At 46.2% G+C, this 14,232-nt stretch overlaps 1 protein-coding gene across 2 annotated transcripts in view; it reads left to right on the top strand.

The window, feature by feature from the left end:
* The window catches only part of RETREG1 (reticulophagy regulator 1), a 729,848-nt gene extending 724,034 nt beyond the window's left edge, over positions 1 to 5,814 (top strand). For both annotated transcript variants that reach the window (XM_078687778.1, XM_078687779.1), the window contains one exon: positions 3,546 to 5,814. In XM_078687778.1, the coding sequence (XP_078543904.1) occupies positions 3,546 to 4,036 (491 nt within the window). In that variant the 3' untranslated portion in view covers positions 4,037 to 5,814. The remainder of the gene's footprint in view (positions 1 to 3,545) is intronic.
* Positions 5,815 to 14,232: the final 8,418 nt, after the last annotated feature.

Raw genomic sequence — 14,232 nt, 5'->3', positions numbered from 1 at the left:
CTTCACCGTTTGCAATTGGGCCAGGATGAGTTTGGCACTATTGCCAGAGACAGTGCGAGGGCACAGAACGGAGAGACTCAGAGTAGGGTGTTTGAACATGGTGATAAGGCTTGTAAACTGATTGCATGGTTGGAGAGGAGGGAATGGGCGTCGAAGCTGGTACCGGAATTACAAGGGGAGGACTCCAGTACTATTATACTCCCACAAGCATTTGCCGACGCGTTTGCAGATTATTATCGTGGGGTGTATACTTCGGTGGGTATATACACAGAAGCGGATAACAGGGAGATGATTAGGGATATCCAAATGCCCACTTTATCGGAGGAAAATCTAGATTACCTGGAATCCCCGCTCACGGATGACGAGGGGGCGCAGGCCATCAGAGGAGTTTACTCCGGGAAAGCCATGGGGCCCAATGGTATCCCCATAGAGCTTTATAAACTAAGGTCTAGTAGAATCGCGCCATTTCTGCGCTCTATGTTTGAGGAAAGCAAGGGAAAGGGTCAACTTCCATATGATCAGCAAGTGGCTAATATAGTGGTCAACCATAAGGATGGCAAGCTGCTCGTCATACAGGCCCATCTCGTTGCTAAACGTGGAACCGAAAGTCCCGGTGAAACTGCTGGCAATGAGATTGACTAAAGTCATCACCGCCCTGATCAGTCGGGCTTTATGCCACATCGAAATAGGGCGTTAAATCTGCGGAGGCTACATGGGGTGCTGGGTAGGGCCCGATGATTAAGGAGCCAGCGGCAATTGTGTCGTTGGACGCAACTATGGCGTTCGATAGAGTCGAATGGCCCTATCTTTTCACAGTACCGGACAAACTGGGTTTCGGCCCGGAATTTACGGGCTGGGAACGCCTTCTCTACTCTGCTCCGATGGCCTGGGTGGTGGTGAACAATCGTAGGTCCCCTGACTTCCATCTGAGCAGGGGCACCAGACAGGGCTGTCCACTATCTCCCCTAGCTGCTTTTCGCCCTGGCCTTAGAGCCGTTGGCAACTTGAGTCCACCAGGACCTTTCCATACATGAAATGAGATGGACATTTGAGTGGGAAGACAAAGTCTCACTTTATGCTGTTGATGTTCTGCTATTCCTCACCAACCCGAGGGGGTCCCTGAGCTGCTTCTTGGATGTGTTGGCAATTTTCAGGAGGTACTCAGGATTCGCGGTAAATTGGCCTAAACCTGTGCTACATGTTCTGAGGGGCGACCCGCCGGTCATCCCAGACAATTGTGCGATACAAATTGCTCCTGACGGGTTTAAATACTTGAGCATTTACATTGCGTTAGACGCGAAGCTCCATTACAATAACAACCTGGCCTCCTCCCTGTAGAGATTCAGAAATGACGTGGCGCGCTGGAAGGCTCTCCCAATCTCCTTGTTAGGTAGAGCAGTGCTTCTTAAGATGATGGCGTTGCCCCGGTTTTTGTACTCTTTTCATAACGCGATGGATTTGGTTCCCGCGTCCTACTTTAAGGAAATAGAGGCTCTACAGAGACAGCTACTATGGGATGGTAAACCCCACATTGCCTTCGCTAAACTTACCCTTCCCTGGTATGACTGGGGTATAGGGTTGCCGGACTTAAGGAAATATTATTGGGCTTCACAGCTGGCAGCAGTTAATCACGGGATATACGGGCCCCCAGGTAATCCGGGTTATGCCATGGACCGATGGCAGTTACCCAGGGGAGATTATACCAGGGCGCTGTATGCCGGGCCCCGCGGATATCCACTCACAGGACCTACGGCACACGCCGTCCATGTGTGGCACGCGGCTAACAGACACCTCAAGTGGGAAGGGATGTTCAAACTGGCTACCCCGCTTTGGAATTCGGAGAAGTTGGGAAGTCTATGGAAGTCTAGAGGGTTTGATAAGTGGGACCTCATTGGTATCACACACATTAAAGACATTTGGGGGGGAGGAACAATACATACATTTGATGCTCTTAAGCTGCAGTACCACCTAAACGACAGTGAGTACTTCCGCTACCTTCAGGTCCGACACGCGCTACACACACACATCCCCAGAGGCACGACACTCCCAGACGCTTCACCCCTTGAAGACAGAGTGCTAGATGGCCATCTTCCTGCGAGGACCATCTCTCTAATATATAAGAAGTTGATAAACAACATGGATGACCCGTTCGTTACTGTCAGACGGCACTGGACCGAGGAGGCCTGGAGCTAGATGATGAGGACTGGCGGGAGGCGGTCTCTTCCCCATGGGTGGTGGCAATTCAAATGAGGCTAAGGCTGGTGCAGCTTAAGATACTACACAGGTCGTATGTCACGGGCCCTGCTTGATCCGGATGGGTCGCTCAGATGGCGGAGAATGTAAGAGGGGTTGCGGTGAACTGGGTACTTTTATGCATATACTGTGGCACTGTCAAAGTGTACAGGCATACTGGGGGGAGGTTCACCGCACGCTACGAACGGTCCTGCGGATAGATTTACAGCCAGAGGCCCGTAGATGCCTCCTGAATGTCTGGGAGCCCACGGACCTAAATACGTATAAAACGCAATGGGCAACGTGGCATTTATGATCGCTAAGCGGAACATCGCTCAGTTGTGGGAAGCCAGCCAGCCGCCCCGGATGGAGAAATGGCAGGAGGATTTGGACTGGTGTATGTGCAGGGAGAGATCGGTCTACTCTGCCAGGGGTTGCCCGAGGAAATGGGGGAGGGTTTGGGAGGCTTTGAATCATTATAGAGGCGATATTTGTGACCCACCGACTTGTCAGGAAGAAGCGGAAATGCACGAGTCCCCTTGATCCACTAAATATCATCATTGTATATGTTTAATAATGTATGGAATGTCACAGAAGAACATTGTAGACTCATAAATATGCCACTTGATGTGTGTAATTTGTTGATTATATTGTTTAATAAAAAGAAATGTAAAAAAAAAGAAAATTGACATTTCAGGATACCAAATAGATGCAGTCCAGTACACGGGGAAGGGAAACATGCATGTGCACCATGCAGGGGACATTTGTGCCCCAACAGTGTTAGATTCAGACTGAGTATTTATAGAATGAAGTAAAGATGTGGAAAATCAACCATGGGAAGACAGACAGATATGATTAAACTTAAAAACAATTCAGTATGAAGGCTTTCTTTGAAATAAGATAATCCATCAGTAAATATGCTTTTAATGATTTGACTTGCGAAAGGGCCAAGGATAACGCAAAGTGCTCAAGACGCATGTTGGGAATCAACTACATTTAGGAACAAAACGAAGAGTGAACTGTGAACATAATTTAAAAAAATGTGTTTATGCATTGAATAAAGAGCATAATAATTCCTGAAACTAATAATTGTGATCTTAAGTTATATTACCTTAATATGATCAGATCCATTCAGGTTGTCCAAATAATACGCTTCTTTATATCATACAAGTGGGTAGAACCTCAGGCATCAGCTTCATAGCAGCTTCATTATCTTAGCTTTTCAGAGAAGTAGGTTAACTTCAATGTTTGTACTTTACTGACCCTTATTTTGTTTGCTGTACTAATTATCAATGTTCTGTTCTATTTAACAGATTTAGATAGGACCAGTGATCAGGAAGATGCTTTTATTCGAGATCTTGCTGAATTTCCCAATCTGGAGCTGGGCAATGGCTCAGGAACGGATGACTCCAGCATTGGCCTTCCAGCCCAGCACAGAAGGAGAAAGGAGCTGCACCCAGACAGGTCAAGCAGAGCGAGCAACTTGGCTGCTGGCCTCTTGCTCCCACTGACCGATGAGCAAGCATTCAGTCTAGTCAGTAGCATTGCCGAGGGTGTCATTGTATCTGCTGTGTCAGCTGCTGCCACTGACCAGTTGCAGGTGGCTCAGGAGGCATTTGTGCAACCAGCCAGCAGTCAAAGCGAATACTCAGATACAGAAGAAGCAGATGATTTTGAACTTCTTGATCAGTCCGAGCTGGAGGAACTTGAGAAGGAACAGGAGCCATCACTGAAGCAGCAATCAGAGGAGCAGAGTAAAAAGGCAAAACCGAGCTTCTTCTCAAACTTATTAGGAGGCCAGTAGCCTAGGAAACTGCATCTGTAAAATCAGCCATGAAGCCAAACATACACTAGCAGCGGAATAAAAATGAAAATGTAGAAGAGGTGTATGCATCACACAAAACTTGTCATAAAAGGCCTTTTGACCAAGATTGAACTAACTGGATACATATCAGCTGGTGTTCATAGGTTGTTTGTCTTCTAGTTTCTCCCTTGACGTAGTAGCATGGTAATTGGTTGTATTTTCTGTCTTGTTGCCAGTAAATGTTCGAGAATTTTAGATTGATGCCTTAAGCTAACCATATTCCTCCAGTTCCTCATGGTGTCCAAGCATGCACAATTCTAAAGAATAGCCGTGTTCAGAGTACAGTTAAAAGGCAAAGTATGAATTCCTGCTAAACTGAAGTGACAGCAGGTGACATCAGTCTTGTCTTGCTGTTGAAATCAAAATGTGTGATAATGGGACACTCTAATACTTTCTGAGTGACACTCTGAACCAGTCCCCCTCAGGGTTTCACAAAGTGTCACCTACTGCCACAGTTACCCTCGTTTAGGCAATTGGGTGGAAGAAATGTTCAGATTTCTAGAGTATTTTCCAAATCTAGAGGAGAAACCACAGGCAAACACGTTCTCCATTACATTATTTTTTATGGTGGTGGAAACACCTTCAGTGGATCCACCTCCAGATTTAGCAGTTTGTCTAGAAATTGGAGTAATTGGACGATTTCTTGTTGTTACCCTGTTCCTGATCAGGATTGCAGTAACACGTTTTTAATGCTGTGTACATTCTTTTCATTGGATCAAGGCTCTTCCTCTTTTTATAAGGATAAATGTGTTTCGACCCTCTCATCAATGTGGCATATGTTGTGTGGTTTGGGTGCCCTCCTATGAAATTCAACTTCAAATCTAGCAAGACTCTGGTATTTGAGCAGTTCCACCCTCTGTCCTCTAGTTTCCAGCTCAAAATTTGCTAAGCTTCCAGTACCAAATTCCCTTTTATTCTGACAGTTCTTTAAAGGCTGAAAGTGCTCGCCAAAAACTTACTCCATGAAAAAATATTCATAAGATTGTGAAATAGAAAGTAAAATATCGATTTCCGTTGAGGCCAATTAGTGTGAGAGAGGATAAACTGATCATTGTGTTTACCACTTGGATTAATGGGTGAAAAATGTGTTTTCTGCTGTAGTGATGGTCCTCAGGTGGAGATGACTCCTGAAAATTGTTGCGGGTTATTGTGGCATCACAGTAAGGGAGGCGAGCGGGTTTACAGGCAGATATATCACACACCGGCACATACACTTTCAATTGTATTTAATTCATATGTGGTTAATAAAAACCATTACAAGTTAAAAAAGATCATTGCTTTATAAATTAATATCATCATGCTGCAAGTCTATTTCCAATTACTTAAAAAAATAAAAGTTTATGATTCAGGTTTAACTATAAGATAACTTTGTTTAAATTGTCTTAGTAACCTTGAAAGTTATTTTAAAATTGACACTTAAATTGGGTAAATGTAAACTCAAAATGTTATTATCACCTTTTAGACATTCAATCACACTGGTCCGAATGTCCAGGCGGTTTAATGGATGTCTCAGCAGACTTCTCATCTCATTCAGTAATGCTGGACATATGTACCAATATCGATAATGGTTTCTACAGCGAAATTACAAAATGTGCTTAATCCATGTTGGAATAAAGTCCAATGTTGGGAGCCCACCCAGGATGTAAACCATGAATTTTTGTTTTTAAAAATTTCGAACCACATGCTTATAAATAAAGTTGCCTTTTGGTAGACTGTTAGTTGGCAAGAGTCAAGTCAAAGAATTCTTTTTGGGCCAAAATAGGCCATAAAAGCACATAAGGGATACAATTCAAAAGTACTAAAAAAAGAACCAAACAATGCATAGTGTTTAAAATGAGACCAATAATCTAGTTATCTAGGCCATCCCAAACCTTTAAGTAAAAGAGCTTTAGTGGACAATAAAATGAATGTTGCACAACAGTACAAAGGCTAGGCTTTAAACAGACATATAAAGTGCAGATTATACAGTACATAAATATGGATAGACAGCTACAATAGTGCAATAAAATCTCATAAGGCAACCCATTACTTAAAGCATGTATATTTCATCATGAGACAGGGACACCAGGGACTCACTTATACCTTTGACAATATTTTCCGTTGTCTTAACACACCTGTTAGGAAACTAGCGACTACAAGACAGATCAGGGGCGAAGACAACATTTGCAAGTATATCAGGGATGATTTCACTTGTACAAATTTGCAATTCTTTTAAAGTGAAAAAATATATTTTGGCAAGAGTCATTCAGGCGTGTGAAAACTTTCAAAGGAGGCTTTTATCTTGCAGACGGAAAAGTAAGAACATGTTCTGTGGTAGGGGTTTTCTGTGTATAGTCATAATCATGTGAATAGTCCCGCCCATGTGCGTGGACCCCGGAGCACTTCATTAGGTATATTCTCTTAAGTTGTCCTCTTCTGCAGTCCTGCATAGACACCTAAGAGATAATAAAAAAGACAATAATGCAGCCTAAAAACAACTAGGCTACGCTGGCCATTACTTCATCCTGAAGTGAAAAAGATAACCAGGTAACAGTTAAATGTAACTATTTTACTGAGCTTCACACATAGAGAAACTCCCCTTCACAAAGATCCTGTTTTTATGATGGAGATGAAGGATTGGACAGTAAAGCCCCATAGGCTGCCATTATGTGTGTGTAAATGGATACTGTGCCTTTATGAATCCTTCCAGAAACCCTCGGTATCCCATGATGCACAGCCAAAGGCTAGTTACTTTCAGTTATTTTTTCAGGCTCCTGCTAGCAGGACCCTGGAGCATTGAGCTCTACCTTGAGTGGTATATTTCTCAATAATTAAGCTTTCTAAAGTTAGTTTGAGTGTTTTACTCGACGTCTTTGGCCTTTTCCTTCCTTTTGCTGTCTTTTTTGGGCAGTTAGCCCACATTTTTCTTGTCAAAATGCCATCTTTGTTTGACAAGTGCCCTGAATGTGGCAGGAAGAAGGCCAAGTCGGACGCCCACAGAGTTTGCATTCTCTGTCTACCTACTTCACATGTACCTGAATCCTGCACCATCTGTAAATCCTTCTCCAGGAGGACCCTGCGTGACAGGGAGAAGATTCGTCTTCAGGGCCTGGAGCAGTGAAGACAACAGGCTGCAGGTGGGACATCTGGGCAAGGAGAGAGCCAATCCTCCTCCAAGACCCATGCGTCAGCCTCTGGGGGGCTCCCCAGTCCAAAGAAGGCTCCAATACGACGCTGATCCCGGTCGACGTCGAAGGCAACAACATCGACGTCGAGTCCAGGTATGACAACGATATGCTCCCTGTCGACTCAGGGCTCTGGGTCGAAGTGACGTCGAAGATCAACGTCGAGGGGGCGGACATCGAGGCGTCGGCTGAGGTCGACGTCGAGAACATCCCGGTCAACATTAACATGCCATCGCTGTCGATCTGGGTCTAGAAGACGAAGAGACGTTCGATGTCGAGGAGAAGCCGTTAGACGTCGCGGAGGTATCATCGAAGCTCGATGTCGAGAGACCAGTCTCCCTCTGTGGCCAGCCTCTCAAACTCGACAACAAGTTCTAGATCACGATGATGTCGGCGCTCGCCGTCGAGGGGCACTACATCCAGGGCTTCCTCTTCAAGGCCAGCCCGCAAGCAGAGAAGGGTGGTATCTACCTTGGACTGTGAGTATTCCAGGACCTATTCTCCAACTAGGACACTGGAACCTGCTCCTGTTCAGCCTGTGACTCCTCGTCAGTCACCGCCTCTGCGGCCCACGACTCCTACTCCACCGCCTCCTCCTAAAACTCCTCCACCGCCTCCGCCTCCTCCGCCTCCTCCATCTCAGCCTCCTGCAGTTCCTCCTCTGTCTCCGCCGGTGCCCTTGATTCCTGTGCCCGTGCTCCCTGCAGAACCTAGAAGGGCAAGGTCACGGTCCCGGCCAAGACATCGCTCTTGCAGCCGGCACCGTTCTTCTACAAGGTCTCACCGGCACCGCCATCAAGGGAGATCTCGTTCTCGATATGCTAGGGACACGTCTTCCACTAGTGAGGGGAGATACTCGCCCACATTATCGGACTCACCACCTCTGAGAGTGTCACTTGTTCATGACATTGCCACATTCCAGGAGGTTCTTGTGAGGGGAGCGGCGAAATCTGTGCATTTCATTGTCTGTGCCTACTCCCGCTACGTCGATTTTTGAGACGCTGCAGCAGAGGCACACCTCTCGTCCTCTGCTTCCATTGGAACCCGGATTGGAGGAACCGGCGATGGAGTTATTCCTTACGCTTGGCTCAGTAAAATCTGCGCCTTTGAGGCTCCAGAAGAAATACCGCCCCCTGACTCTGACCCTGCTTTCCTTCGGGCGGACCCCCTCCCCCGGATTCAATCATCGTGGTGGCGGCAAAGAAGCAGCATGCTATGGCCCCCTTGTCCACAGTCCCTCCGGACAAGGAAAGCCGTAAGCTGGACTCTGTGGGGAGAAAAGTCTGCAACATTGCAGCCACATCAATGAAGGCAGCTAGCTCTACTGCCCTGCTGGGCTGTTACGACCGTTCTTTGTGGGAGTCTCTTCAAAAGTTCATAGACCTCCTACCTAGGGACAAACGGGAGGATTTCCAGGAGGTACTCAACGAGGGACTAATGGTCTCTAATCAGATTATCAGTGCAGCAGCGGACACCTCTCTCCTTGGATCCCACTCCAACGGCATTCCTGGTTGCGTCTCACCTCTTTAAAACCGGAGGCTCAGCAGCGCATCGCTAACCTTCCATTCTCGGGTATACCCTTTTTGGTTCCCATGCGGACGAGGAGATGGCCCACATGAAGGCTGAGATGGAAACCCTCGAAGCCGTTGGCTTGGAAAAGCCTAAGGAGCAGCGTAGGAATTTCCGCCCTTTCCAATGGCGTTACACCTCTCAGCGATTCCAGCGTGGGCAGGGCCGTCAGTCTGGACAGCAACAACAGCAACAGTTTCAATGGTCCTTTCAGCCGTTTCAGAGACGACAGTCGAGAGGGAGATCTAACCAGCAGTCGACACCAGGGAACAAGGCCCCAGCGGGTCCCAAGCCCCTGAAGGGCTACTTCCCCCTCTTCTGTTGCCCACTCCTGTGGGGGGAAGCATTCAAAATTATCTGGCAGAGTGGAAAAAGATAACTCAGGACAGTTGGATGCCGAATATTGTTCGCAATAGATACTGTCTACGTTTCACCAGTACTCCTCCATCGATACCGCCAGTTCGCTCACAACACTGGCTGCGCGAGCTTCAGATGGAAGCTGATACCCTGCTAAAGAAAAGGGCTATAGAACCGGTTCCTCCTACCCAAAGGGGACAAGGTCTATATTCAAGATTCTTTCTCGTACGCAAGAAGGACAAGAACGAATTCAGACCTATTCTCGATTGCGGCAAGCGAACAAATAGATCCGCAGAGAAAAGTTCTGCAGGTTATCTCTGCATCAGATATACCCTCAGCTGCATCAGGGAGACTGGCTATGCGCAATAGATCTGCAAGACACATATTTTCATGTGTCCATAGCAAGGAAACACCACAAGTTCCTACGGTTCCTGGTCGGCACAAATCACTACCAATATTCAGTGCTTCCCTTCGGCCTGAAGTCAGCGCCGAGGACTTTTTCAAAATGCATGGCAGTAGTCGCAGCACACCTCCAGAAGAGCAAGGTGTTCGTCTATCCATACCTGGACGACTGGCTGATCAAGGCAGTACGTTTCAGGAAGCACAACTGCATTTCAACAGGACGTCCGTTCTGCTGAATCACTTGGGTCTACACATCAATCTCTCAAAGTCTGTCCCGACTCCTGTCCAGTGTCTGCAGTATCTGGGAACCTCCATCAATACTCCCAAGGCAAGCGTGTGTCCTTCGGAGGAGAGACGCTTATCAATCCTTTGGGAGGCTCAGATCTCTTGACCATACCCTTCCCAATGGTGAGGAAGGTGTCCTCTCTCCTGGGCTCCATGGCCTTGTGTATTTTGTCTCACTCCTCATGCACACCTCCGAATGCGGCCTCTGCAGGAATGTTTGGAGGATCAGTTGAACCAGAAAGAGGGGAGTTGGAGGACAGGATTATGTTGTGACTGCACGCCATCCAGTCTCTACGATGGTGGTGCTCTCCACACAATCTCCTCATAAGGACTCCTTTCCACAAGGAGATTCCAACGCAGACCATCGTGACAGATGCGTCTCTCCACGGCTGGGGTGAGCATTTGGATCACCTACAGATACAGGCAAATGGTCCGTGAAGGAGTCCACATATCACATCAACATCCTGGAACTTCGAGCTGTTCACTTGGCACTGAAAGCCTTCCAGCCTTCCTTTCGCACCAGTTCTCTGCTTGTACAGACGGACAACACAACAACGATGTTCTATCTCAACAAGCAGGGGGGATCCCTCTCTCACCCACTGTCTCGGGAGGCCCAGACGATCTGGCATTGGCTTCTGGCCAGGGACTCGACCATCACAGCGACTCTCCTCCCGGGTGTGCAAAATGCTCAGGCATACGCTCAGCAGACTTGTTCTCGAAAATCAGTAGTGGGTATTAAACTACGATGTGGTGCAAGAAAAATTCGAAAGATGGGGAACTCCGGAGGTCGATCTGTTCGCTACCACTGAAAACAGAAAATGCTGCGACTCCGCCTCCAGGTTCTGCCAACCAGGGACGCTGGGGAATGCACTGTGGATCAACTGGTCGAACAGTTTTCTCTATGCTTTTCCACCCATTCCCCTGATCCCCACAGTGTTGATCAAACTTTCCCAATCACGGGCCAAGATGATCCTCATTGCTCCGGAGTGGCCCCGTCAGTGGTGGTTCACCGATCTACTACACCGGTCTCTCCTGCTGCACCTTCGACTTCCGTGTCTGCCGAACCTTCTCACGAAGTTCGGAGGGCAAATGGTGCACCCCAACCTCTCGTCGTTGAATTTGGCAGCATGGCTCCTGAGCTAGTGCAGTATGGACATTTAAATCTCCCTCAGAACTGTATGGAGATATTAAAATACCATCTACCCGGACTTCCTACGCATATAAATGGAAGAGATTTTGCATTTGATGTGCCTCTAAGAATGCAGATCCTACCTCCTGCAAAGAGGATGTCATTCTTCCTTATTTGCTGCATTTGGCTCAATCTGGCCTTAATTTTCATTCCATTAAAGTTCACCTAGCAGCTTTAACTGCGTGCAGGAAATGTCCTTCACAAACTTCATTTTTCCAACTCCCAGTCATCAAAGATTTTCTGGAAGGTTTGAAGAAAGTGTTTCCTCCCATTAGGCGTCCTTCACTCCGTGGGAGCTTAATGTGGTGCTTTCTATACTGATGCTGGAGCCTTTTGAGCCCATTCATAAGGCTTCTCTCCAGCATCTGTCCTGGAAGGCAGCTTTCCGTGTAGCCATAACATCGGCTTGCTGGGTGAGTGAAATCCAGGCTCTCTGTTGTCAAGAGCCTTACACAGTGTTTCATTCTTCTAAGGTAGTCATGAGAACTCACCCTAAGTTCCTTCCAAAAGTAGTGTCAGAGTTTCATGTGAATCAAATGATTTCTTTACCAGCATTTTTTCAGCATCCTTCCTCTCCTGCTGAGAGATCCCTTCATTCTTTTGAAGTTAGAAGGGTGTTGAAGTTCTACTTAGATAAGACTAAGGAGATTCGTAGATCGGATCTGTTGTTTGTTAACTCTGTCAGGGCTGGTATTGCTACCTCCAAGCAATCCATCTCCAGGTGGATTGTGGCCTGTATGCAGTTGTGTTATCAGAAAGCCAACAAGACTCTAGTTAGTACTAGCCTAAGGCTCACTACCAGAGGTATGCGGGACTAAACAGGAGCCTGCTGCAGCGCTTGCAGGTAGTCCAGAATGCCGCGGCCAGATTTGTTCTGGATGTTCCCAGACGCTCCTCGGCCACGTTGGCCAGGAAAGCGCTGCATTGGCTACCGGTAGAGCACCGAGTACGGTTTAAAGTCCTATGCATGACCTATAGAGCCATTGCAAAGAACAGCGACACGGGAATTGGTTCCATCATCTCCCACTACACTCCTGGAAGGGACTTGCGCTCCTCCAGGAAACTGCTCCTGACAGTTCCACGCATACGAAGAGCCAAGTGGGGTGGCAGGGCCTTCTCCACCCTGGCCCCTAAATGGTGGAATGATCTCCCTCTGGATCTCAGGTCCCTACCCTCCCTACAGAAATTCCGAAGCGCCCTTAAAACTCGCCTCTTCCTGCAAGCCTATGTGTAAGGATGCATGTTTCCTTTTTTAGATGTTATTGTTAGGCGCCTTGATACCTGCGGGTTATTGTTTTGCGCATTATAATTTTTTTTATCAATCAGAGGTAAAGCTGCCACAGCGGCTTTACTCCGTAACGTCCCTATTGCAGAAATATGTAAGGCTGTCACTTGGAAGTCAGTCAAACCTTTACTAAACACTACTGCCTGGACTCTGATGCCAGGGCAGATGCTCAGATTGGGCAGGCTTCACTGAGGAATCAATTTGCACAATAGTGGGTCTGTTTGTTTGTTCCATTGCTGGGGTTTGTTGTTTGGGGATGGGCTTGCTATTCTATTCACATGATTATGACTATACACAGAGATCCCCTACTACAGAAGGAGTAGTTTCTTACCTGTAACTCCAGTTCTGTAGTAGGGGTATCTCTGTGATAGTCATAAGCAAACCGCCCTCCTCCCCGGTGGATGAAACAGTGATATACAGTATTCAGTAGGCCTAGCTTTATACGCCTTCAATAAGAACTGAAAGTAACTAGCCTTTGGCTATGCATCATGGGATACCCAGGGTCTCTGGAAGGATTCTTAAAGGCACGGTATCCATTCACCGACATAATGGCAGCCTATGGGGCTTGCCAGTCCAACCCTTCATCTCTATCATGAAAAAAGGATCTTTGTGAAGGGGAGTTTCTCAGTAAAATAGTTCAATTTAACTGTTACATGGCTATCTTCTTCACTTCAGGATGAAGTACTGACCAGCGTAGCCTAGTTGTTTTTAGGCTGCATTATTGTCTTTTTCATTATCTCTTAAGTGTCTATGCAGGACTGCAGAAGAGGACAACTTAAGAGAATATATCTAATGAAGTGCTCCGGGGTCCATGCACATGGACCGGACTATTCACATGATTATGACTATCACAGAGATACCCCTAATACAGAACTGGAGTTACAGGTAAGAAACTACTCCTTTTTGTTTAAGAATTTTTTCAGTGCATTTATGGAGAGCTGCAAGACCCAGACTTTTTTCATTTTCAAATTGTTTAAGGAAGCATCTAGAAAGGCACATGATTTGGTCTAACGTACCTTCACTTGATTTCCAGAGTTTAAAGCACGTTCTTCTGTAGGCCACTTGTCCAGCTGTTACTTGTTAGTTTAAGCCTAATTCCAAGTATATTTGTGCTCTTGAAGCATTTCTAGGCAACCAGAAAGGTTTTCTAAAAATGTTGGCTACTTTTGTATCCAGGAGTTTGACGTCTCCTCCATGTAGAACTTTGCATCCATAGGAGATAGTAGGGAGTAGCTATGCACTGATTACTTTTGAAATTTGAGTCAGGGACATGCCCCAAAGATTCTTGTAGAGTGAGAGAAAGGCTATTCCAAGGCAACTAGCTTTTGATTTGACAACTGTCAGCCAAAAGGGAATAGCAATCTTCAAAAAGAGCAGCACAGTAGGTATATTCCAGAACTTTCGCTGCAAGTTGGCTATCTACATTGCAGGTGCCGATCTTTCTTCCATTTTTTACCAAAAAGGACAATTTTTGTTTTATTTAAATTAATTTCCAATTTGCCTGCTTAGGAATAGTCATTTCATTTGTTTAATAATCGTTGCAAACTTATTTTTTGTTTTACTCAATAGGTAAACTTTGGTAGCATTTATTAGGCTCAATAGCAGCTTTCCACCGAGTTTTGGGGGTGCACATTTACCTAGTCAAGTTCAGCAATGTAAAGATTAAATACAAGTGGTGCAAGGATGCACCCCTTCTTGAGGCCACTCTTGTTATACACCTTCTGAATGAACAAAGCCTATCATAACACAAATCCAAGTATTAGTATATAATAGGATTTCTTTTAGCAGTCTTGATGAAATAACCTAGTGTGAGAGTTTCAACCAAAGCTCTTTTCCGTGAACTGTGTTGAATGCTGATTTGAAAACAACAAAGCATGTGTATAAT

This window comes from Lissotriton helveticus, chromosome 4_1, assembly GCF_964261635.1.
Source record: "Lissotriton helveticus chromosome 4_1, aLisHel1.1, whole genome shotgun sequence".
Taxonomy (NCBI): Eukaryota; Metazoa; Chordata; class Amphibia; order Caudata; family Salamandridae; genus Lissotriton; species Lissotriton helveticus.
The sequence above is the reverse complement of the archived record's forward strand: the minus strand, read 5'-3'. Positions and strand labels throughout refer to the sequence as shown.